Source organism: Bufo gargarizans, chromosome 8 (assembly GCF_014858855.1).
Source record: "Bufo gargarizans isolate SCDJY-AF-19 chromosome 8, ASM1485885v1, whole genome shotgun sequence".
NCBI lineage: Eukaryota > Metazoa > Chordata > Amphibia > Anura > Bufonidae > Bufo > Bufo gargarizans.
Window position 1 is genome coordinate 50,799,170 of NC_058087.1, and position 26,349 is coordinate 50,825,518.

At 43.1% G+C, this 26,349-nt stretch overlaps 1 protein-coding gene across 3 annotated transcripts in view; it reads right to left on the bottom strand.

Moving 5' to 3' along the window:
- The window catches only part of IQCA1 (IQ motif containing with AAA domain 1), a 292,578-nt gene that overhangs the window by 216,134 nt on the left and 50,095 nt on the right, over positions 1–26,349 (bottom strand). The window contains exon 1 of one of the 3 annotated variants that reach the window (XM_044303987.1): positions 3,854–4,033. The exons of the other annotated variants lie outside the window; for them this stretch is intronic. Coding sequence (XP_044159922.1) covers positions 3,854–3,864 — 11 coding nt within the window. The 5' untranslated portion in view covers positions 3,865–4,033. Of the gene's footprint in view, positions 1–3,853; positions 4,034–26,349 lie in introns of those variants that run through there. 3 annotated transcript variants of the gene reach the window in all.

The window sequence follows — 26,349 nt, forward strand, 5'->3', positions numbered from 1 at the left end:
ACTTATGGTCCGCGGCGCCGCACAAAAATAGAACATGTCCTATTCTTGTCCGCAGCTGCGGACAAGAATAGGCATTGCTATTGGGGTGCCGGCCCAGTGTTTTGCGGATCCGCAATTTGCGGATCCGCAAAACACTGCGGACGTGTGAATGGATCCTTAGTAAATAATTGCAATCCACATAAAATGGCAATTTTGGAGCATCTTTTGATATAAGCCTATGCTGTGCCATTCCTCTATTATTCCTGCTAGAAGTTTATAAACAAAGGTGCAACTGAGTGCTACCAGTTGTAGGTGTACCCTGGCACAGTCCGCACTGGCAGCACTGATTGGATAGTGTCAGACAGTGCAGGGACCCCCCCCCCCCCCCCCCCCAACTGTTAACAACCAGATGTATCTTTCTTCAATGTTCAGCTTCTTCCCTGCATTTTCTGCTAATATGATTATAGTTTCTCTATATGTTTGCATGGTAAAATGGCACACATGAGCGTTACGGTATATTCCATCGTGCACGTGTCTGGTATCTTTTTACGCAGCAGAATAAGTTTGTTTTTTTATTAAGGGGGTTTTCCGATTTTAGGAATTCTGTTTTAGGAATTTTTTACAACAGCGTTATTTATTTCCATTCTTCTGCACCATTATATGTCTCTTTAGTGGAGAAAAAAGTCCTCCATGCTGGAGTTTTCTATCCGCTATTTTTAACTAACTGTGTGACGGAGGCCCAGAAAGGAGCCTACAATGCAGATGTGAACACAGCCTTATGATAGGCCATCAGTATCTGATCGGTGGGGGTCTGCCAACCAGGACCCCCCCAATCCGCTGTTTGAGGAGGCCGCAGAACTATGCTGAGCGCCATGGCCTTCTTGCAGCTTACCATGGGCCAGTGGCATCATGTTCATTGGTCACATGGAAGACAAAAACGACCCCTGGTGTCCCAAGGGGAAGGGAAGGACAATGCCCACCCAATGTGACCACAAAGGGCACCCATGGTGGGTAACTCGGTACAAGCTCCCGAGTACAATAGCAGAAAAACTAGAAGACGGAGCTCATAGTACCAAAGAATAAAAGTATATTTAATTGAAACATGATTAAAAAATACATAAATGAAGGGGCTAATAAATGTGATGCCGTAAACAAAGTAAATGAGAACAGAGGAAAAAAGAGAAAAAGCGCCACCCTGGGAGAACACACAGGTCAATGATGCATAATTGCATATGGATCATAGAGGGGTCCCTGACGAAGGCACGCCGAAACGTGCGTTGGGGTAGCGCCATTGGGTTGTTCCACATATGGTCCTCTTTAGGTGAGCTTTGGCCCCTGCTTTTACCTCACAGTATTTGGACTTTGGTGTCCCATTACACCTGGTCTTTATTTTTGGTTTGTTGCTTACTTCTCATTTCTGCATTTTGTTAAACATACTGCCATGTGGGGTTCCCTGCTGACCATTGACTCACCTATGTACCTGAGTCTATACTTGGTTCAAAGGTTGGTCACTGTACCGAGTATTTCTCTATGATCCATATGTAATGATGCATCATTGACCTGTGTGTTCTCCCAGGGTGGCGCTTTTTCTCTTTTTTCCTCTGCTCTCATTTACTTTGTTTACGGCATCACATTTATTAGCCCCTTCATTTATGTATTTTTTAATCATGTTTCAATAAAATATACTTTTATTCTTTGGTACTATGAGCTCCGTCTTCTTGTCCTTCATTGGTCACATGGCCTAGGCGCAGCTCAGTCCCAGTTGCGATACCAGGCACAATGGCTAGACAATGTACTGCACTGTGCTTGGTAAACTGTGAGGAGACTGTGGAGCGCACCTCAGAACCATGACCTCCTCAAACAGCAACGGTCCCCTCACCAATCAGGTACTAATGACCTGTCCTGAAGATAGGTCATCAGTATAAGGGCTCATTCACACGAACGTGTGCTGCCCGTTGCCGTATTGCGGACCGCTTTTGCGGATCCGCAATACACGGGCACCGTTCCGTGTGCATTCCGCATCACGGAGGCGGACCCATTCACTTGAATGGGTCCGCAAATACGGAGATGCGGAACGGAAGCACGGAACGGAACACTACGGAAGCACTACGGAGTGCTTTCTGGGGATCCGTTCCGTGCCCCCGCAGCGCAAAAAGATAGAACTTGCTCTATCTTTTTGCGGAACGGACGGATTTAAGTGAATGGGTCTGCTATCCAAATGTGGCTGCCCCACGGATGGTGCCCGTGCATTGCGGACCACAATTTGCGGTCCACAGCACGGGCATAGGCTTCAAATGGTCGTGTAAAACAAGCCCTAAAACAGTTGGAAAACGCTTTAAAACAACTGCAATAAATTACAAGAGTCAAATAATACGGAACCTTTCTTGATTTGTTTGATATTTTACCTAATTTACCAAGTTTAAACATATCGGGAGAATTTATCAAGGACTTTACAAAAATTTTGACACAAGCTAATTTTGTGCAGAAATTTGCAACTTTTGGCCCTTTCCCGCTTCTGTCACCACCTTTTCAATGTGACATGAAAAGTGGATCGGGTTTAGCAGGAGGGGAGGGGTCACATTTTTTTACTATTTACTTTATAAACATTTATAAACATATTTACTACAATCTACACCAGAAACTGGAGTCAATTATAACATAACTTTCCGCGAGCTGATAGCTGGCATAGATTTCATTTGGTGGCACATGGGCAGCGAATGATGCACCTAATTTATTAAATACATGTTTGTGCTTTTACTCTAGTTGGTATATCAAACGGATGGTCCCCCCCCCCCCATTGTTTTTTTTTAAACCATGTTAAAGCCCCATGTGCCCCACAAATAAAGATTGTGCAAATGATAAAGAAAATCGCCTATTTTCGTTCTACAAGGTGAAATTCTTTCTTTGGACCACCACATCAATGGCCTTGGTGGTGAATGAGTTAGGCCTCTTGCTCGTGCCATGCTGCCCGTGCTGCGGACCGCAAACTGCGGTCACCGACCGCGGGCCAGCCGCATGCGGATCACGACCCCATTCACTTGAATGGGGTCCGAGATCCATCCGTTCCGCAAAAAGATAGGACAAGTTCTATCTTTTTGCAGAACAGAAGCCCGGAACGGAACACCACAGAAGCACTCCATAGCGCTTCCGTTCCGTGGTTCCTTTCTGTTCTGCACTGCATCTCCGTATTTGCGGACCCAATCAAGTGAATGGGTCTGCATCCATGATGCGGAATGCACACGGCCAGTGTCCCATGTATTGCGGACCCGCCGCATGCGGGCCGCAATACGGGAACGGGGGACACGCCTTAAAGGGAACCTGTCACTGGGATTTTGTGTATAGAGCTGAGGACATGGGTTGCTAGATGGCCGCTAGCACATCCGCAATACCCAGTCCCAATAGCTCTGTGTGCTTTTATTGTGTAAAAAAAACGATTTGATACATATGCAAATTAACTTATCTCAGGGACAGGACTCATCTCAGGTTAATTTGCATATGTATCAAATAGTTTTTTTTTTTACACAATAAAAGCACACAGAGCTATGGGGACTGGGTATTGCGGATGTGCTAGCGGCCATCTAGCAACCCATGTCCTCAGCTCTATAACCAAAATCCAGGTGACAGGTTCCCTTTAAGCGAAACATACATGAGAGGAATCCCTTTATACGACTATTAGTATCTTAGGCAATCATCAGCTTTGCAGACAGAATTTCACAATTTCCACAATACTGAGTCATTTTTCTTTAAAAGCACAAAGATTTGCACAAACCATAGTGTGATGTGAATGCAAAACCTCAGCCCTCAGATAATCCAGGGGATTTCACAGATTCCTGCCTTAAAATAGAGAATAGGAATGACCTAAGCCCATACTTACGTGTGAGACATGACTTCTGCAGCACCGAGCGATCGCTTCCGGGTAAACAAGATCCAGCATCTGATATTGCTTAAAAACCCACAGCGAAAAGGATGTGAGAATATCCCCTAATCCACCACACCACTGGGAAAATGCATATACTGTATATAGATCAGCAGGAGAGAGCTTCAGCCATGATTGTCTGCGCTTTCTTCTGTTTATTTGGTTACTATGGAGACAATAGGGAGCAGCATTAGAAGGCATCTCCATTTAAAAGGACGTCGCTTAGCAACGCTGCAGCTTCCTGTTTCTGCCACTACTACAGCTCTGCGAGACGCTACCAGCACTTAATGAGTCACTGCCAGGTACACAAGACACCAGAACAATCACTGGTGTAACTGCCCCAGCACTGACAATACTAACTGGTATTTGCAATTTTACTTCTGTTCAAGAATTTGCACCTCCAGTGGTGGAATATAAAGCAAACCACGAAATGGGTGCTAATATTTAAGAAAATGTCACGGGGCTGGGCATAGACTGCAAAAGTAGTTGACACCTAACTCCTGCCTCAAAGGGGTTTTCCAGGGTTTTAATATTGATAACCTATCCTCAGGATAGGTCATCAATATCAGATCAGCGGGGGTCTAACACCCGGTACCCCCGCCAATCTTATATAAAACCCCTTATATAAACCCCCCTTTAAACTCTAAAGCAAGGAAGCATCGTAAATAAAAAATAAAAAAAATATATATATATAATTTACCCTGTTACACTTTCAACTTTTTTTTGTTTTGTTTTTTTGCAGAAAGATTTGTCAGTTTATGGGAACTATTTTCTCCATACAATTTAGCATTAAATATACATTAGTCAAGATTTAAGGCCCCTTTACACTGAACAGCTTGGCAGGTGATTGGTTAGAAGGAAGTGTGCAATGGCCAGGATACGGGTGGTTAAAGTTCTGTATTTGTCGTGAGGCCAATTGCAGCGTGCGCAGGGTACTACCCCAGGGCCCTTCCAAGGTGTTATAAGGCACGTCCCAGATCAGGAATGCCAGAGTGGTGTAATGGCCTATAATGTCTCTGTAGTTTTGTGGTAGTTGTGTCATGGTGTCTCCTACCTGGGTACGGCCGGACTCCTGGCTCATTTGCAATAAATTTGAGTGTAGTGATCGTAGGAGTAATAGAGGAACTTTGCAGCAGAAATGATGTTCAGACCTTTAGATGAAGTTCAAACGTTTCTTTACTGAAGATAACTTGTATCCAAGCAGTATACAGCTGGAGATGGCCTTGCAGTTCGCCCGTCGGTCGTTTCGCGGCGAACTTTGCGCGTTCGCGATTCATCAAACATATGGAGATATTCGCGCCCGCCATATTCTTTTACATTGTGAAGAACTTTGACCCATGACACATCCATCAGGTGGTACAGGACAGCCAATTGAGACATTTCAGCACATGGACATACCCCTTACCTTATAAATAAACCTCATCTGGCCGCCATTTTCAGTGTTTTGCCAGTGTAGGAGAGGTTGCTGTGTGGAGCAGGGACAGGCGGTTAGGGACACCAAACGCTAACTAATAGGGCCACAAAAGTCTTTTTAAGCACTAGTATATGTGTGCTATCGATATGTGTGATACACAGAGGGGTGTGATATACTTATAATATACTTTTATAATGAGTCAAAAACACATAGATCTATATAGTGATCACCTGGAAGTCAGGGGCTAGGGGCTTACTAGGGCCATTTTTATATAGGGTAAGGTTCCGGACGGGGTCGCTCCTATCAGGGCGGGTGGTCTGTGGTTAGGCTATCAGGGCCAGAATAGCATCCCCTGTAGGGCAATATCAGGGACAGTTCTTTGCCCACCCTGTCCTTCAATACCACATCATCATCTAGCCCAGGGATGGATGTTTTTTGCTTTCCCTCCTGGATTCATCGATGTGCACTGGAACCCCCCGGATTGTGGTAGGACATATGGTTTCTGATTTGGTGCCGCCGAGCACTTGTTATTGCCTACCACATCTATGCTTTTTGCTTAACTTTAATAATTTAATTTATTTTCATTTTGAGGGATATCTTTTCCATTTACACGTCTGCAAAATGGGTCTACATCCGTTCCGTGATTTTGCGGAACGGGTGCAGACCCATTCATTTTCAATGGGACCCGAATGTGCTCTCCACATCCGCATTTGCGGATCCGCATTTGCGTGTCCGTGCTTCCGTTTCCGCCCAAAAATAGAATATGTCCTATTTTTGTCCGCAATTACAGACAAGATTAGGCATTTTCTATTATAGTGCTGGCGATGTGCGGCCCACAAAATGCATAATGCACATTGCCGGTGTCCGTGTTTTGCGGATCCGCAAAACACTTACGGACGTGTGAATGGACCCTCATAGTAACATTATTAAAGGCTACGTTTTATCTTTATGTATATTCTAATGGATTGCCTTCCTTGTACAATGTTATAATATACTTTCTATGTTAGAAAGTATATTATAGTGCATTTGTATTGTGCGGCAGTTGTGTGCGGTTCTGCTGCGATACTGCAGGTATATAGAGGGACAAGCGTTATTGGAACAAATAATTTATACTGGTGTGATATACCAGTCGCCCCCCCAAAAACTGATTGAAGCGGGGTGTTATATACCAATATACTTTCTTTATAGTGCATTTGGGTACTGTATAGTAATTGTGGCAGGAACTAATCTTCTGCGCTTTTCTATAACTTCTGCTTTGTGGGGACAGACTAGCTGAGGAGGAATGGCTTCTCCTAGGCCTCTGGACTTAACTCACAGATGATTTCTCAGGGGATGCTTTCGTCCTGGAACTCTGGAGGTTGTCTGTGGTTCTCTGCTTCTTCATCCAGCTGAGGCTGAAAGAGCTCAGACTGGGAGTATGACTAAGTCTCAGACTGAGACTTGGTCCTTGCTGTCTTCCCTATCCATGGGGTAACTAACTCTGGTTCTGTTTTTCCCTCCCTTGCTGCAGGAAGATGGAATCCTCCACTTGTGTTCAGCAGGGGGCAGAATAGAACAGGATTGTTCCACTCTGAACGGCCATTACATTAAAACTATCTCTACCAATGATGCTGCCATCTGCTGGTATACCAGGAAAATGGCTTGAACAATTGCATTTAACATAGGTTTATGCACATTTGTGGAGGACATAAGCAAAATTACATCAGATGACAGTATAAAAGCTCTTAACAGATAGTAGCGGGGTAGAGGCCTGTAGTAACACAACTCTGGGGTGTTACAAGTGTTCTTTCCCGGAAATCGTCTGCTCGTCAGTAGAAGAGAAAGCTACATTTACATGCATTCTGTGGAGGAGCGATCACTAATGCCATTGCTTGCCCCGATACAGACTAGTGGTTTACGGGTAACAGGGCGTCATTAGACAGCACGATCTGCTGCCTGCAAACGATGATTTAGAAGCCTGCACAAACGAGCATATTATCCAATGAACAAGCGCTTCATTCACTCATCGGGTAATCGGTGGCACCTTTACACCACCGCTCATTAGCGATTATCTGGCAGATTCTCAGCCCGAGTAAAGGGCCTTTACGAATCAAGCAATCAATGTAATTTACTAAAGATAGTGTAATCTTAGACAGGCTGTCTACACCTAGAGCTCAGGCTGGATGGACAATTTTATCTGTATATCAACTATGGGTTGGATTAAACAGATTTTTACAGCAAATTTACACTGAAATTTTAGAGTAAAATGGCTCATCTTAGCGCCTGCCCACTTTCTGCTAAATCCAACTCCCATGTTAAGCATGTTGGAAAAACAGCGTAGAAACTGTACACATGCCAAATTGCACCAATTTACAACACTTTGACAGATTGTTTTTGCAACTCACTGATCATAAATGTTCCCACAACACTCCAATGATTCTAGACCAAGTGTGTGGCCATATAAACAGAAAACACCCAAAAAGCCACACTACGAAAATGTAAATAAATATAAAATTGATTGAATTCCATATAATAAAAGGTATAATGATACAATCACAGAGATACGGGTAAAAACGTATACCATATAGCAGCATGAGGCAAGTCACACATAAAAGCATACAGCGATCTATACGCATCAAAGAACACCTGTAAAAGTCCAGTAATCAGAGGGGCCCATATCCACCAGTGCACTAATCCTGAAAGTCAGGACGATTTATATAGCTAGGAAAAAAGTTCCCTAGCCAGCCTATACATTTTCCTATACATTTCTCCGTGGTTACCTAATTCAAGATGGTGTTTGGTACACTTCCGCCTCTCTGTGCAGACATTTATCTCTAGAGATTGTTTTTGTGTCACTTTTAGTTCTGGTTTTACATTGTGTGGGCGCACCAAATTTATGAAATGGCGCACAGTTTTCATGTATTTGACACAACTGTATCGGATTGTGCGACAGTCTAGAAAAATACACCAGGGGGCTGCCTGGCTTAGGTTGCGAATTTTTTTCAAATGATAAATGTAGTCTAAATAGATAAAAAAAAACATTCCCTTGTCCCAAACATAGAAAATTTGGAAAAGTGGCATCAAGATTGCAAAATTTAGCACAAATTTTGCCATGCGACACTTCTTGCGACACATTTTTACACCAAAAAAGGCGTACTACTTCTATTAGTAAATGTTCCCCCGCATCTTTATATTATCAACTTGTTAGATCTCTCTTCGATATTTTATTATCTTGGAAGAGCAGAGGGATTAAAGGCTTTTTATATCTTTTTGGGATTTTTTTTAATTATTGCACTGTACTCATTTTAAGCTATAAATAATTTTTTAAAGGGGTTGTCTCACTTCAGCAAATGGCATTTATCATGTAGAGAAAGTTAATACAAGGCCCTTACTAATGTATTTTTATTGTCCATATTGCTTCTTTTGCTGGCGTGATCCATTTTTCCATCATTCCATCACATTATGGCCACACTGCAATCCAGCAGCGGTGGCCAGCCTCTCTGGTGGCCGGGACCATGGCAGTGCGCATAGGCCATCACTTTTTCCTAAAGTGTGCAAACACGACCACCAAGCACGACCACCAGGGTGGTCGTAACCATGGAAATGAGCAGTGCATAATGTAATGTTAAAACGAGTCCAGCCAGCGAAGAAGGCAATATGGACAATTACAATACATTAGTAAGTGCCTCGTATTAACTTTTGCTACATGATAAATGCCATTTGCTGAAGTGAGACAACCCCTTTAAATTGGTCTTAGGATCTAAATTTTCTCTCTTGTCATTTGTGGAGCTGAGGGGCTCCTTATTTTGGATCTTTCGCAATATAAACACTCATTATAGCTCAGTTCTTATCTTACTGATAAGAATGTGGCTTAAAAATAAATGTTTATGACCTCTTAGTAAATTAGAGATAAGGGTTATTAGATGACCTGTACATTCACACAGCTAGAAGAACAGTTAATTCTTTGTGACAGAACGGCTCAATATTTTAATAAAGACCAATTGAAAAAATGATTTTTAGCCCAAAATGAGTAAAATTCAATCATTAAAAATAATTGCCTCTGAAGGTGTACATAACCTTTAAACTCAGGAAGAAACAAATGCACTGCGGAGAAACATTTGTAAGGCTGGGTTCACCGATCCATCAGAAAAACTGGAAACCAGAACGGATCCGTTATGCTGTCCATAGACATGCATTATGAAGGATCAAAATGGAATGCTTCTTAAAGCCTCTTAATGGATTCCGTTATTTTCCCTTATAACCATGTTATAATGGAAAACAATGACGGAATCCATAACTGAGGCACAGGATCCTGGTATTTTTTTTTTTACGGTTCTTCTGATGGATCAGAACGGAAAATGGAACAGTGATGTGAACCCAGCCTAAGGGCTCATGCACACAGACAAAGAGAATAAAGCCAGACGCACAGCTCCCCCACTGTGTGCTGGTCGAACTCTGTTACTGCAGTTAAGTTCCCATTGACTTAAAGGGGTCATCCTGGTAAAAATAATGATGACCTATCAGCGGGGGTCCTCAGCACCCCCGCCGATCAGCTGTTACAGGGAGCTGCCTCTCTCATCGGAGCTCTGGTGAGCACAGCCGGCTCCCGGCAGCTTTCCAAGCACAGCGCCGTACATTGTATACTGGCTGTTCTTATTGCAGTTCAACCCCTTTCAGTTCAATGGGGCTGAGCTGCAACTAGATCATGTGACTGATGAATGGTGACGTCACTGCCCTATGAAGAAGCCGTGGTACCCGCAGAGCGATGGCCTCTTCTAACAGCTGATCGGACCCCCGCCAATCTGATATTGATGACGTATTCCCTCTAAATAGGAGCTGAGCTGCAGTAACGAGGCACAGCCACGACACAGTGGGCGGATATTCCTGCGTCTGTCTCCCTCCATTTTATTGAGATCAGCTGATCAGTGCGGTGCCGGGTGTCAGAGCCCTACAGATCTGATATTGACACCTTATCGGGAATATAGGTCATCAGTAGCCAGGCTCGGACTGGCCCACAGGGATACAGGTGAATCCCCCGGATGGGCCCCTGAGCAAGGAGGGCCCCTAGTCTCCCACCCCCTGCACAAGTGGCACATAGCAGAGTAGACTTGCTGCACTACATACAGATATTCAGTGTACAGCACCTCAACCCGCCTATGTTCATGTAAATTACTTGACAGATTATTAAAGAAACTCCCCAGTTTAGGCTACATGCACACAAATGTTGTTTGATTCCGTGTCCGTTCCGTTTTTTTTTGCGGACAGGATGCGGAACCCATTAAAAAAAATAGAACATGTCCTATTCTTGTCCGTTTTAGGCATTGTTACAATGGATCCGCAAAAAAAAACTGGATGGCATACGGATGTCATCCTTTTTTTTTTTTGGGCGGATCCGCAATTTACGGACTGCAAAACACATACAGTCGTGTGCATGTAGCCTTACTATTATAGACCCGATCAGAGCTGAGATGCCTTCTAGGTATAGAGGAAAGCCACCAGTGTCCTCTTCTCTCCAGGACCTACCTTCTTAAAGCTGCTGCACGGACCCTCATATTACATCATCTGGTAGCATCTTGCTGCTGTGTGAGCAGGTAATATTTGAATGTATCCGTACGGTGGGCCCCCAAAATAAATTGTACTGGTGGGTCCTAGGCACTGTCAGTAGCTGGAACCCGGACAACCCCTTTAAGACCTGCTCTAGCCCCTACATTGAAATCAAAGTATTCTAAACACTGAAAATAAAGGATTCACAAACTATTGTGTTTATACAGATGCCACTTGTCTTATGCTGTTGTTCAGCGTCTGAATATTGCAATTCACTGCGATTAACAAACTGTTATATCAGACTGTCACATTCACATGATCACAAGTTCACACTTTAGCATCTTTGTAAGAGGTTGGCTTATCTGCCAAGGGAAGACATCAAGGGATTTCTGTGGTTACCAGCTAAATTAATAGAATTGATGCCATCCTGAGCATTAAAGACACATAGACTTTATACTGAATACAGTGGCGTGCCCGGGGGGGGGGGGGTGCGTCCCGGGTGCCGGCTCTGACGGGGGTGCCAGCAGGCCCAGAAGCAATGAGCGCTTCCATCAATACAGATGGAAGCGCTCATTGCTGAAGCGCTGACACCCGTGACCCAGTCCCACATACTGCGGCAGGGCAGGGAGCGGAGCGCATAGTTCCCTGCCCCGCCGCCGATCACCGCCATAGGCTTCAGGCCTATTAAGCCTGAAGCCTATGCGGTAGTGAAATCCCGGCGCAGGCGCGTGTGATGACGTCATCGCGAGCAAGCGCAGGTAAGTATTTAGCTTTAGGGTTTCCTTCTTTCTTTCTTTTTTCTTTTCTTTTATGTGCCAACTTTGGGAGACATGAGGGGGCCGGGGTGCACAGAGGACGTGTGGGGGAAAACTTTTATTTTAGAATGTGGCAACTTTCGGGGACATGAGGGGGGTGCACACAGGAGGACGTGGGGGGAATATGGTGGGATACTGTGTGTCACAGTGGGGGGGCAATTTATTATCGGAGGGATGGCAATGTGGGGGACACTATTGTGTGGGGGCAGTGTGGGGGAAATTACTGTGTGGGGGACACTACTGTATGGGGGCAGTGTGGGGGACACTACTGTGTGAGAAGACTATTGTGTGGGGGCAGTGTGAGGGTAAATTACTGTGGGGGGGGCAGCATAGGGGACACTACTGTGTGGGGGGCAGCGTGGGGGGACACTACTGTGTGGGGGGCAGCGTGGGGGACACTACTGTGTGGGGGGACTACTGTGTGGGGGCAGTGTGGGGGAAATTACTGTGTGGGGGACACTACTGTGTGGGGGGCAGCATGGGGGTCTTTCTATTGGAGAGGCACTGTAGAGGCCATTCTATTATTTTTGGGGACACTATACAGGGATTATTGCCTGGAGCACAATAGAGGGTGGTATTATTACTCGGGGCACTCTAGGGGACATTATAGCTGCTGTGGACACTATAGGAACATTTGGGGTAATTTATCAAACTGGTGTAAAGTAGAACTGGCTTAGTTGCCCATAGCAAACAATCAGATTCCACCTTTCATTTTTGACAGCTCTTTTGGAAATCCAGTTCTACTTTACACCAGTTTACTAAAGGACTCCAATTATGTCTATTAGGGTCACTATTTTTTCAGCAGTATAGTACCTGGGGCATTGGGGGGCACAACGGGCACAGGTATTGGGGGTGGCAGCAGGATGACACTGTGGATACACCAGGATGGGGAGGTTGATGGAAAAATTCAGAAATCTAACATGTCTGTGTTACAAACTCTGTAGAGACGAGATGCGGCTGAAAGAATTTCTCATGGCGGTCTAACGGAGGAGAAGAGGAACGAGAAGGTCTACATGACAGGAGATGTCCTTGGATGTAAGAGGTATGTGGTCAATTATTGGGGGGGGGGGGGGTGCCAGAGAAATGACCCGCCCGGGTGCCAAACACCCTGGGCACGCCACTGACTGAATAAGAATCCAAGATTTGTCCTCAGCCCCTATGGTGCCAAATATCTTGGACGTGTCGACCCGACTCCCTCTCCTCTCAGTATTTTCCTTCTGCTGCATTTCCTACCCTCTTCCGGTTTTATCCTCCCATTTTCTGCCTTGCTTGACTTTGCTCTCTTTTATATGAGCTTCCAAATATGCCCATTATAGTCTATGGGAGTTCATAAAAAATGCAGGAAGGAAGGAATATGCATGTAAATCCGGATAAAATACTGATTCAATCCTGATGACAATACTGATGGCTAGTGTTGAGCCTATCAAAGTTAAAGTGGACTTCGAATTTCAGGCAAAATCCAATTGGCCGCAAAGCTGAATTTCCTTGTGCTTCGTGGTAGCGAATAGATTTTCCCTGAAATACTGCAAAAACAAAAAAATCCTACTTACCTGCTCTATTTGCTTACAATGGTCCAGCCGCCACTATCTTGCTTGACGATCTCGGCCAAAATCCAGTGCGCGGTGACTTATGACGTCACCACAATGGCCGGTGTGATGACGTCATCTCGGACCGCACAAGATTTTGCGCCAGCTCTTCAAGCAAGATGGTGGCGGTCGGGGCGTTGTGAGCAAATAAATCAGGTAAGTATGATTTTTTTCATTTATTTTACACTGTGTTTAGTGTTGAGCGAGCATGATCGGCCGAACACCAGTTGGCTCGAGCAGCGCTATGCTCGGCACATCGCGGTGTTCGGCTGAATATCCCGTGTGCTCGAGTCAGTGTATTTAAATCAAATTTAGCCTCTATTTCTGAAAAGTTTCTGGCTGGATTTGAACTCACAACCTTCTACATTACAGCCAAGAACCTTAACCAATACACTATAGAGCGGCATGCCCAGTTACTAAAAATAAAAATAAAATTAATATGAGACTTCTGCTCTATAGGAATACTTACTAGTAGTAAGTATTCCTATACAGCAAAAGTCTCTTTATTTTTTTTATTTTCATAACTAGCCATGTAGCTCTATAGTGTAGTGGTTTCTTGGCTGTAATGTAGAAGGTTGTGAGTTCAAATCCCACCAGAAACTTTTCAGAAATAGAGGCTAAATTAGATTTAAATACACTGGGCGTCCCAAAGCACTGACTCTATATATGGACACAGCTATATTTGGAGTCAGAGCAGGGACTCCTAAGCCGAACTAGACTCCCGATACCCTCCCCTCTTCAGAGCAGGGGGTGCCTGGTTCAATGCTCGGGTTCTCCCATTGACTTCCATTTTACTCTGGTGCTCTGTAGAGCACCCGAGCATCGCGAAGTGTTCTACCAGAGCACATGAGCACTTTGGTGCTCGATCAACACTAACCGTGTTATGTATATCAGATGTCTCGATCATGTATGAACACGGCATCTGAGGGGTACAATGTCAGGGGGAAAGGGGGGCGCTGCAATTGCTGTTTCCTGTCATTGCATCCACTACTTACAAAGAAATGTGCTTTGTGACAAAGTCATTCGTCACAAAGCAAATTTTTTTTATTTTATTCGGCGAAGCAGCCGAATCGAATTTTCTAATACTTTGCTCTTCTCTACTGATGGTATATCATCTGAAATCTGACCATATTTCATAGCTGGAATATGAACAGATTTCAATATGCTCATGTGAAAGTAAAGTATAACAAAATAAATAATGCAAAACCACTTTTCTATATTCATATGTGTTTGTGTTTAGTCAATTACATGTTATTTTGCTTTGCCGTATGATTTCTGTACCTTTACTGATCTGACCTTTTTAAGTTCCAATTGTTTGGAGAATTTGGTTATTAAAATGAATACTATACTGCACACTATACTACAGTATATATGTCTGCTGGACTACACTACAGTATATATGTCTGCTGGACTATACTACAGTATATATGTCTGTTGTACTATACTACAGTATATATGTCTGCTGGACTATACTACAGTATATATGTCTGTTGTACTATACTACAGTATATATGTCTGTTGTACTACACTACAGTATATATGTCTGCTGTGCTATACTACAGTATATATGTCTGCTGTACTATACTACAGTATATATGTCTGCTGTACTACACTACAGTATATATGTCTGCTGGACTATACTACAGTATATATGTCTGCTGGACTATACTACTGTATATATGTCTGCTGGACTACACTACAGTATATATGTCTGCTGGACTATACTACAGTATATATGTCTGTTGTACTATACTACAGTATATATGTCTGTTGTACTACACTACAGTATATATGTCTGCTGTGCTATACTACAGTATATATGTCTGCTGTACCATACTACAGTATATATGTCTGCTGTACTACACTACAGTATATATGTCTGCTGGACTATACTACAGTATATATGTCTGCTGTACTATACTACAGTATATATGTCTGCTGTACTACACTACAGTATATATGTCTGCTGTGCTATACTACAGTATATATGTCTGCTGTACTATACTACAGTATATATGTCTGCTGTACTATACTACAGTATATATGTCTGCTGCACTACACTACAGTATATATGTCTGCTGTACTATACTACAGTATATATGTCTGCTGTACTATACTACAGTATATATGTCTGCTGTGCTGTACTACAGTATATATGTCTGCTGTACTATACTACAGTATATATGTCTGCTGTACTACACTACAGTATATATGTCTGCTGTTCTACAGTATATATGTCTGCTATACTATACTACAGTATATATGTCTGCTGTTCTGCAGTATATATGTCTGCTGTACTATACTACAGTATATACTTTTACAGTATATACTTTTATATACATTGACTTATAGGATAGCTGCCTTACATCTGGTGGCATTAGAGGTAGAGCTTGTTAAGAGCCATTTGCATCCCCTTCTGGTCCTGACATGGAACAGAGAGGAAGGAGGGGCTAGGCTTGAAGGCCAATCAGATCTGTGCTGTACTTAAAGGGATATTCTGGTTGGTTAAAGTTATACCACAGGGCCCACGATCACGAGAACAGGGGCCCTGTACCCCTGGCAGCTCCCCTGGAAAGAACGGAGAGGCCGATCACACATGCTTGTGGCTGCTCCTTCCATTTCTATGGGAGTTCCGGAGATAGCCTTTACCCTTGTATTTGCTACTGCGTTTGACTTATTACTATTATCCTGACTTCTCTCCTGCCTTTTGTTATTGTGCTGTTTGCCTCTCTTGGTTTTAACCCCACTTATCTCTGTTGTGGATTTGGTTACTGATTTTGGCTTTGACCTTCTTTCCTCTGGTTCTGATCCTGGTCATTGGTTTTTTCTAACCACATTAGATGGGATCTTAAGACTTGCTATTATTGCTTTCTCTAAAATATGTATCTGCACACCCGGCCGTCCTATTTCTAAAGAATCCCTTAAAGAATACAGTGAATGATAAATGGTGCAATGGATGACAATCTAAATTACTAGCACACAGGTCAACAAGAATTTAATGAAATCCATGTGCTGCAAGCCCCAGAAGAGTCGGTGCAGGGGATGGGAGTGGTAGTGGTCCTGATGAGATATTGTGTCACGTGAACTCCCTCAGGCCGTCACTCCCTAGGGTTTGGTCCAGTGAAAAGGTGTGAAGGAATCAGGCAGCCAAAGGAGAACATCAAACGGCTTTCTTTACTGAGTGCAAAGGATAGCTTGCGGTACACCGAGCAGTATTAAGCACAGTGAGTGCAGTCTCTGTCACCAGATGATGAGGTTTGGTGGGTGGTTAGATGGCACTATGCTAGCTGACAAAGTCTCTCTCCTGATTCCTGTTTACTGCGGCTATAAATCTGGCTCCTGTGAGTGTAGGTGTCCCACTTTAGGTTGTGAACTTTATCTTTTTTGGTAATTATTATTATGCTTTGGTATATAAAATGTGACGGCGCACTCTCCTGTGGGGAAACAATGGGATAGATGAGTATCTTTGGTTGTGATAAAATTATATATTTATTTGCACAAGTAAAAGTAAAACGGGAAAGATCTTTTATATTAATAAGAATTGAGATGTCTTAAGGATATTCAGTGTAATATGTTGTGTAATTGTAGATGGATAGTATTCTGAATGTGTATAAAATCCTTTGGTGGGATATAACGGTATTCACAGTGTTAGATTTGTGAAGCGCTAATATAGATTGAACGATAGATGTTCTGTATAAGCTGAGTATATAAGGTATCCCGTATAGGCTGGATATACAAAGTGTTACGTGCGAGCTCAGTATATAGGAAATGTTATGTGCAAGCTGAATACATATATCTGCTGTTAATCAGATTGATATACTGATTTTGCGTAATGTATAAAGTGCTATGTGCAAGCTGGGTATATATAACTGATCTGTATAGGTAGGTCGAGTACACAAGGGTTAATGTTTTTAGCACCTGAATTATCACAGTAAGGGCTTGTTCACGCGACCGTGCCGTTTTTGCGGTCCGCAAATTGCGGATCCGCCAAAAACGGATGCCGCCCGTGTGCCTTCCGCAATTTGCGGAACGGAACAGGAGGCCCATTATAGAAATGCCTATTCTTGTCCGCAAAACGGACAAGAATAGGACAGGAGAATCATAATTTTTGCAGGGGCCACGGAACATAGCAACGGATGCGGACAGCACACAGAGTGCTGTCCGCATCTTTTGCGGACCCATTGAAATGAATGGTTCCGTATACAGACCGTATGCGGAATGCATAAAATGGTCCGTATACGGAACGCAAAATACGTTCGTGTGAACGAGCCCTAAAGCTGAATACATGAAGTGCTGTGTGCAAGCTGAGTATATACACTCACCTAAAGAATTATTAGGAACACCATACTAATACGGTGTTGGACCCCCTTTTGCCTTCAGAACTGCCTTAATTCTACGTGGCATTGATTCAACAAGGTGCTGATAGCATTCTTTAGAAATGTTGGCCCATATTGATAGGATAGCATCTTGCAGTTGATGGAGATTTGAGGGATGCACCTCCAGGGCACGAAGCTCCCGTTCCACCACATCCCAAAGATGCTCTATTGGGTTGAGATCTGGTGACTGTGGGGGCCATTTTAGTACAGTGAACTCATTATCATGTTCAAGAAACCAATTTGAAATGATTCGAGCTTTGTGACATGGTGCATTATCCTGCTGGAAGTAGCCATCAGAGGATGGGTACATGGTGGTCATGAAGGGATGGACATGGTCAGAAACAATGCTCAGGTAGCCCGTGGCATTTAAACAATGGCCAATTGGCACTAAGGGGCCTAAAGTGTGCCCAGAAAACATCCCCCACACCATTACACCACCACCAGCCTGCACAGTGGTAACGAGGCATGATGGATACATGTTCTCATTCTGTTTACACCAAATTCGGACTCTACCATTTGAATGTCTCAACAGAAATCGAGACTCATCAGACCAGGCAACATTTTTCCAGTCTTCAACAGTCCAATTTTGGTGAGCTCGTGCAAATTGTAGCCTCTTTTTCCTATTTGTAGTGGAGATGAGTGGTGCCCGGTGGGGTCTTCTGCTGTTGTAGCTCATCCGCCTCAAGGTTGTGCGTGTTGTGGCTTCACAAATGCTTTGCTGCATACCTCGGTTGTAACGAGTGGTTATTTCAGTCAACGTTGCTCTTCTATCAGCTTGAATCAGTCGGCTTATTCTCCTCTGACCTCTAGCATCAACAAGGCATTTTCGCCCACAGGACTGCCGCATACTGGAGGTTTTTCCCTTTTCACACCATTCTTTGTAAACCCTAGAAATGGTTGTGCGGGAAAATCCCAGTAACTGAGCAGATTGTGAAATACTCAGACCGGCCCGTCTGGCACCAACAACCATGCCACACTCAAAATTGCTTAAATCACCTTTCTTTCCCATTCTGCCATTCAGTTTGGAGTTCAGGAGATTGTCTTGACCAGGACCACAACCCTACATGCATTGAAGCAACTGCCATGTGATTGGTTGACTAGATAATCGCATTAATGAGAAATAGAACAGGTGTTCCTAATAATTCTTTAGGTGAGTGTATATTCTGAGTTGCACTGATAAGCTGGGTACACAAGTAATTATCACACTATAGCTGAATACATAAGGTGCTGCACAGATCACTTTATATGTATTCAGCTTGCACACAGAACATTATGTATTCAGCTATAGTGTGATAATTGGATGAAGTGCTATGTGCAAGCTGATACCTATACAGATCAGTTATATGTACCCAGCTTGCATGCAGCACGTCATGTATTCAGCTTGCACATAGCACTTTATACATTACGCAAAATCAGTATATCAATCTGATTAACAGCAGATATATGTATTCAGCTTGCACATAACATTTCCTATATACTGAGCTCGCACGTAACACTTTGTATATCCAGCCTATATGGGATACCTTATATACTCAGCTTATACAGAACATCCATCGTTTAATCTATATTAGCGCTTCATAAATCTAACACTGTGAATACCGTTATATCCCACCAAAGGATTTTATACACATTCAGAATACTATCCATCTACAATTACACAACATATTACACTGAATATCCTTAAGACATCTCAATTCTTATTAATATAAAAGACCTTTCCCGTTTTACTTTTACTTGTGCAAAAAAAAAATATAATTTTATCACAACCAAAGATACTCATCTATCCCATAGTTTCCCCAGATGAGTGTGCCATCACATTTTTATATACCAAACTATATTTACCACACGGTTCTTGGGTGTACCGGTGATCGAGCACCTCTAGCCATAATACTAGATTTGTGAGCCACTGAACAACCACACTGCAATTATTATTATGCTACTAACATAGAGTGCCACCAAAGACTTTTGCTGTGAGGATTCAGAACAATTTCCTCTATAGCAGCAAAAAAGTTGGGAAGTCACAGGAGTGCCAGTTATTTATACTGGATTAAATATCTATTTCACTGGTCATTTACACTGTAGTTTCAATGGATTCTGCTTTCCTTGGGCCTTCCTGTCCCTCACAGTAGAGCTGGATTTCTGGTCCTAAGACCACAGACCTGTCTACCCTCAGTGGGTCCAAAGATCTGGGAGAAGTACTCAAATAAGTACAGTATATAACAGAAAACTAAAAAACTTCCCCTAAAAAAGGTAACCTTTATTACTACAATTAAAATGATCCCAAGATATAACCAAGAAAAATCACAGAAAAGCCCTACAACCTACCTATTCCACCCTACCTAAGAGCGGAACTGCTGCCCCGACAAGGCCGATCCCACTGTCTTCCTTGCTGTCCCTAGAAAACCCTGTGCTCACTGGGATATCCAGTTAATGAAGTGGGATCGCAAAAAAGTGCTTATATTTATGTATACTAATATACCTATGTACACGGGAAGGTAGGATTTCAATTGTTCCGATGTCTCAGGATATTAGATATTGGCCCTAAGGCCCTATGGAGCAGAGCTGATGGATGTGCTCCCTCTCCTTACTACCCTCGATAGGTCTCCCTCCTGACAGGATGTCGGACCTGGCCACTCCTATCAAGGGGAAGGAGTAACAGCCATACGCCACCTGCTGGTGTGACAGTACATGACATAAGTAAAACATTACCATAGCATTATAAACCAAACAAATTGCAAATACCCTGTCTGGGGTATTGCACATGGCAATAGTTGTAACCCCCTCCCCACTCATAATCTCTAATATAGAAATACTAATAATACCAGACTTAATGTTATTTTGAGGATTTTGGATTGAAGCAGATCAGATGTACGTAAACATGGAATGTAGAAATGGGTCAGCTTATTAAAGAAAAAAGGATGAGATTGGATCAGGACAAGAATTTAAGAAAATCCACAGCAATGGTTGTTATTGCCCCTCTCTATCATTTTTATGACAAGTGAAACGCTTGGGGGAGGTTTATTAAAGGGGTTGACCGGGTGTTTAATACTGATGACCTATCCTCAGGACAGGTCATCGGCATCTGATCGGGAGGGGTCCAGCTCCTGGCACCCCAGCTTATTAACTGTTTGAAGAGACCCGCGGCCTCTTCCTAGGCCAGTGACATTGCGTTCATTGGTCAGGTGGCCTAGGCAGTCCCATTCAAGTGAATGAGGCTGAGCTGCAAAACTAACTTGCAAACAAATAGATGAAGTTCAGCTTCTTTAAAATGCAATTTTCTTTATTTCAAGCTGTAAAATCCATAAGCAGAATTCAGTGTAAATCCACGCGTTTCAGACCCCATAATCCTAGTCCTTACTCATGACATTTTATACCAAGACAAACCTTTCTTTATGAACATGTTTCCTGCCAATCACAAAAGGATTCGGTATCACATGATTTGACAAAAAGAGTGACTAACAAAACATAGGACAGAATGCTTAAAAACTTTCTTATAAATCATTGGAGACAAGAAAAAGAAAAGAAAAAACACAATATCGCATATAAGATATAAAAACCTATATCAAAAACATGAATTCATCGGTATTGTAGTATCACATCATATTTTCTGTTCAGGCCTGTGGGGGAACATGTTCCCAATTCAAACATCCAGAGAGCCTCTCGGCTTAGAAGCTTTCTCCTCCGATCCCCACCACTAATGGGTGGAGTAACCCTTTCCACTCCCTGAACAGCAAGAGATGTCGTGTCCCCATTGTGAACTGTAGCAAAATGCATGCTGACTGCAGAGACACTGCGGGTTCTATAGCGAGGTACATCTGATATATGTCTGCGCACCCTGGTTTTGATCTGATTTGTGGTGCATCCAACATATTGTAGATAGCAAATTCAGTATTGCAGTTCAGGTAACATTTAATGTCATGATTTCTACCATTTGCTGTGGACTCAAAAGTTGAGCCCACAGACATATGATCGCAACAAATACATCTCGTATGACCGCATCTGAAACTCGCCCTACATTAAAGCCAAATAGGTTTAGTCTCAGGTTGATCACGAAACTGACTGACCATCTGTCCCAGAGTTGGAGCTTTGCGGGCTGTACAGCGAATGCCACCTGTTACCACCTTATTCCAATCTTTATCAAAATTCAATATAGGCAGATGTTTTACAATCCTACATATCTCAGATATTCCTTGCTATATCTGGTGGTAAACGTTCACCTTTTTCTCCCTCTGCGAAGGTAGGATATTTTTTATTTTATTGGATGCACTCTCATCAGGGAAAACCAATTGATTCCGATCTAGGGATAACGCCCAATTTTATGCACCTTGTGTCAGCTGGTTAGCATACAATCTAGACTGTAATCTGTTACCAATCTCATCCGCCTCCCGCAAGAACAGACTGGCATTGGAGCAATTACGCCTTGCTCTCACCATTTCACCTCTGGGTATATTCCTGGTTACATGGGACGGAAGTAGTATTGCCAGCTGTTTCTTTTCTATAGGGGGTGGTGGGAACTTCTGAACTGGCAGTATTTCCAATCCGATGCAAGTCTAGAAAAGATATTGTTTCATGAATCATAGTGCAAACTGAATTTGAGAGTATCTATGCACTTACTCACGTATATACCAAACAGTGGTATGTCCGCCAGATCGCCTGACCAGATAAATAACAGGTCGTCGATGTAGCGTCCGTACCACTGTATATTCTGAAAAAAAGGATTGGAATCAATGAGCAGGTGATGTCTCTTTTTTTTTATTTTTTTATCCTTTATTATTTTCTGGAGCAAATATACAAGTTCTCATATCAACCAGTAAAATTTACAAATATACTTTATACAAGTTAATATACTTGTTCCTTTTAACCCACCCCATCCCTTTTGTTTCCCTGCTGCGGGATTCGTCCGCATTTTAATATCTACCTTTACTTCTGTTTCCAAAAAATCCCAGTATGATCGATCTTGGGAGCCTGAAGCGAGTAAGGGAGCCTGCCCCCTTGGGGAGCCATCACTCCAATTTCCTTGCCACTCTTCTATAGGCCTCAATAGTGTCTAGCCGAGCCCTCCATTCATAAAAACTAGGGCTATTCTTCGTACCCCAATATTTAATTATCAAGGCCTTTGCCACCATAAAACCTTCCATGCTAACTCGTATAGGTCTCTACCACCATGCCATAAAAATATTAGCTATGAATAGGTAGAATTTATTTCCCATGGACATTCCAGATATTTGAAGGTAAAAATCATTAAACATAAAAAAATTATGCTTCAATAAAAAATCAACTGATAGACTGTAAGAAACCATTGCAGAGCCACCAATACAGGATCATGTGGTATATTTGTATATTATTATTATTTATTATTATTAAAGCGCCATTCATTCCATAGCGCCGTACATATGAAATATGTATATAAGGATACGTATATAAGAATACTACATCTGCAGTTATCCACCATTGAAAACCACTGAAAGATTGCAATACCGATCTAGCATCTTTTAAGTAACCTGGAATCAATGGAACCAAGGGTTGAAGGAGACAGTCCACCCACTGAATAAGAGCCAATACCAGCCACTATGGGTCTCATGGGGGGTGGAAACTCTCCTTTATGTACCTTGGGTGAAGAATGGAAAATAGATATATTGCAAAACCAAGGTAAGCTGCGAAGAGGCCACGGCACTCACCAGAGTGCCGCAGCCCCTTCAAACAATTGATCATCGTCGGACCCCCACAGATCACATTCTGATAACCTATCCTGAGCATAGGTCAGACTCATCAGTATTACACACTCGGACAAACCACTGCAGAATTATTTATTTGATGCTCCAGTATCTCGCATCCCCCCTAACCCCGGGCGACATTCAGCTTGTGTAAGATCCATTTTTCATGCTGAGAAATCTGACATAGACCAAAAGTAATTCCAGATCAGAAAATGTTCATTATTGAGTCAGGCTTGCTGGGACTCTGAGCCCCCGACCACTATAAGAACACACGCATTTGTATATATAGATCGTTAAGTAAGCTGAGAGGTAAAGGTTTTCAACAGTTGTATCATTCCCTCAAAATGCAGAATGTGGAAAATCACTTGCCAAATTGTACACAATTTGTAAACCAATATCCCCCGAATCATTTAAATATGTCATCACTTTATAAGACGTTCATAATAGCTTGTAATATAGAATATTTAAAAGCTTGTAAAATGCGACACTGGAAATGTGGTGATTAAGAAAAACGATGAGTAGTAAGTAAAAATGCACAGTTTGTACGATGGTAACATGGGAACTAAACCAGGAATGTAAATGGGACTTTTATGTGCATTGCAGCCAGATCTCCACAGTCTTACGGTAGTCGCAACAGCAGTTTATGATTCCGCTGAAAGCCTCTCCACTCCCAGCTATGGTTAAGCAGAGGCATAGCTTGTAAAGTCTGTAATGGGCCCCCCAGCTATCATATGGGTTTAATATAAAAGTTTCCTCACATGGCGCTGAGGGACCTATATGACTCCGTCATGCTCCAGGGTCTGGGTGCGACTGCAAAGTCGATGCGCTATCATTTCATCACGTTAATTAAGGTTAATGTGTTACAAATTTGGCAACATCAGGTTCACTTCCTAAATATCAGTATATCAGTTTACTTATTACTGCAAATCAATACGTGGTCATGGAAGAGAACGCTAGGTCTGAAGCAGCCATTTTTCCCTTGAACCGTAGATGCATAAATCTTAACATACTGTGGGTGATGGCTGCTCCACGTTTCATGGAGACTATTCAATTTTAACTAGTTTATTAACTATCCATTATTTGTGAAGCTTATTATGAATGAGAAGAACAGTCCAGGAATGTGGGGTTTTTTGGTTCAGTAAACGTTTCGAGGAGCAGTGCCTCCTGTCCAATCGCGTAGCTGGAGTTACTGCCAAGTTTGCGGTCACACCCAGGATCTGGAGTCAAAGTCATGGTGGCCCAAAGTCCTCTCTACCACAAGAAAGCTCTGCATTATAAATGGTGGTGGGGAGGCTGGTACACATTCTGTACTGGGGCAAAGGAAGCTTCAAGTTACACATCTATTCCTGTCATAATGGTACCAGCATGTGACCGTAGATTTGGGTAATAGAGCAACTTACTAATTTGTTTGTTCTCCCACCTTACATGCCATAGTTATGTGATAGGTTGGTGAGGAAGGACCAGAAAATGCCCATCGCTCTGTTTGTTCCTCCAATGCTACTGTAATCCAGAAATCTTTCTTTATAATGTAATATTGTAATACACTACGGTTGGCTGTTCATATTGACCTTACTTAAAGGGATTCTGTCACCAGGATTAGTGATATAGCGATATTTATATGTGCCCATTAGTCTCCATGCAGTGTTTAAAATGATCCCACTGTTACTGCTCTGTGTGTGTTAGATTTTTTATAAAAAATGATCTTATTGATATGTAAAAAGTCACCTCTGTCAGGAGCCCAAGGGGCTGTCCCACGCTCTCCTGGAGCCCAGCCGCGCCCATCCATCCGGAGCCCAGCACCGCCTACCACTTAATTTATTCACTCCACTATCCCTGACGTCAGTTCTTCTCAGTGCCGTAATCTCGCGCAGAGGAAGCCAGCGCATGCACAGTTGAAGCCGATGCCAGTAGTCCACACGGGCGCAGACTACAGTGTACACTGCGCCTGTGCGAAATTACCGCACTGAGAAGAACTGACGTCAGGATAGTGCAGTGAATAAATTAAGTGGTAGCCGGTGCTGGGCTCCAGGAGATCGTGGGACAACCCCTTGGGCTCCTGACAGAGGTGATTTACATATCAATAAGATCAGTTTCTATAAGAATCTAAGACACAGAGCATAAACAGTGGGATCATTTTAAACACTGCATGGAGACTAATGGGCACATATAAATATCGCTATATCGCTAATCCTGGTGACAGAATCCCTTTAAAACAAGCTGCAAATGCAATGTGCACATTTTTATTATGTATTGTTATGTAATGATATGGAAGGTTATGTATTGGCCATTTATTCCAGCAGGGGATTGATGGTTATCAATGGTTGGCAGGAATGGGGCTAACCACCCTGTTCCTCCCCTGTTGGTAGGAGTGGGCTAGTCCTTCATCCTGCCAGGAAGGGGAGTTGGAGTTCAGATAGTGAAGGGAGAGGAAGCACATGCCAGAGCTCCTACTCCTAGGAACTGTATCCAATTGGCTTAGTGGTTAGCACTGTTGCCTTGTAGTGCTGGGGTCCTAGGTTCAAATCTGACCAAGGACAACATCTGCATGGAGTTTGTATGTTCTCCCTGTGTCTGCGTGGGTTTCCCCTGGGTTCTCTGGTTTCCTCCCACACTCCAAAGATATACTGATAGGGAAGCCCCATTGGGGATAGAGTGATTCTAATGTCTGTAAAGCACTGCGGAATATGTCAGCGCTGATTTCGGATAGTATAGTGATATGTAGCTACTAGGGCTGCACGATATAGCGAAAAAATAATCGAATCGCGATAATCGCCAAATTCGATATGGCGATTTGGCCGACCAGATCCCCCACATAACAGCGTCATCCACAGATCCCCCATAACACAGATCCCCCACATAACAGCGTCATCCACAGATCCCCGCCATAACAGTGCCATCCACAGATCCCCCACATAACAGGGTCATCCACAGATCCCCCACATAACAGCGTCATCCACAGATCCCCCACATAACAGCGTCCTCCACAGATCCCCCACATAACAGCGTCCTCCACAGCTCCCCCACAT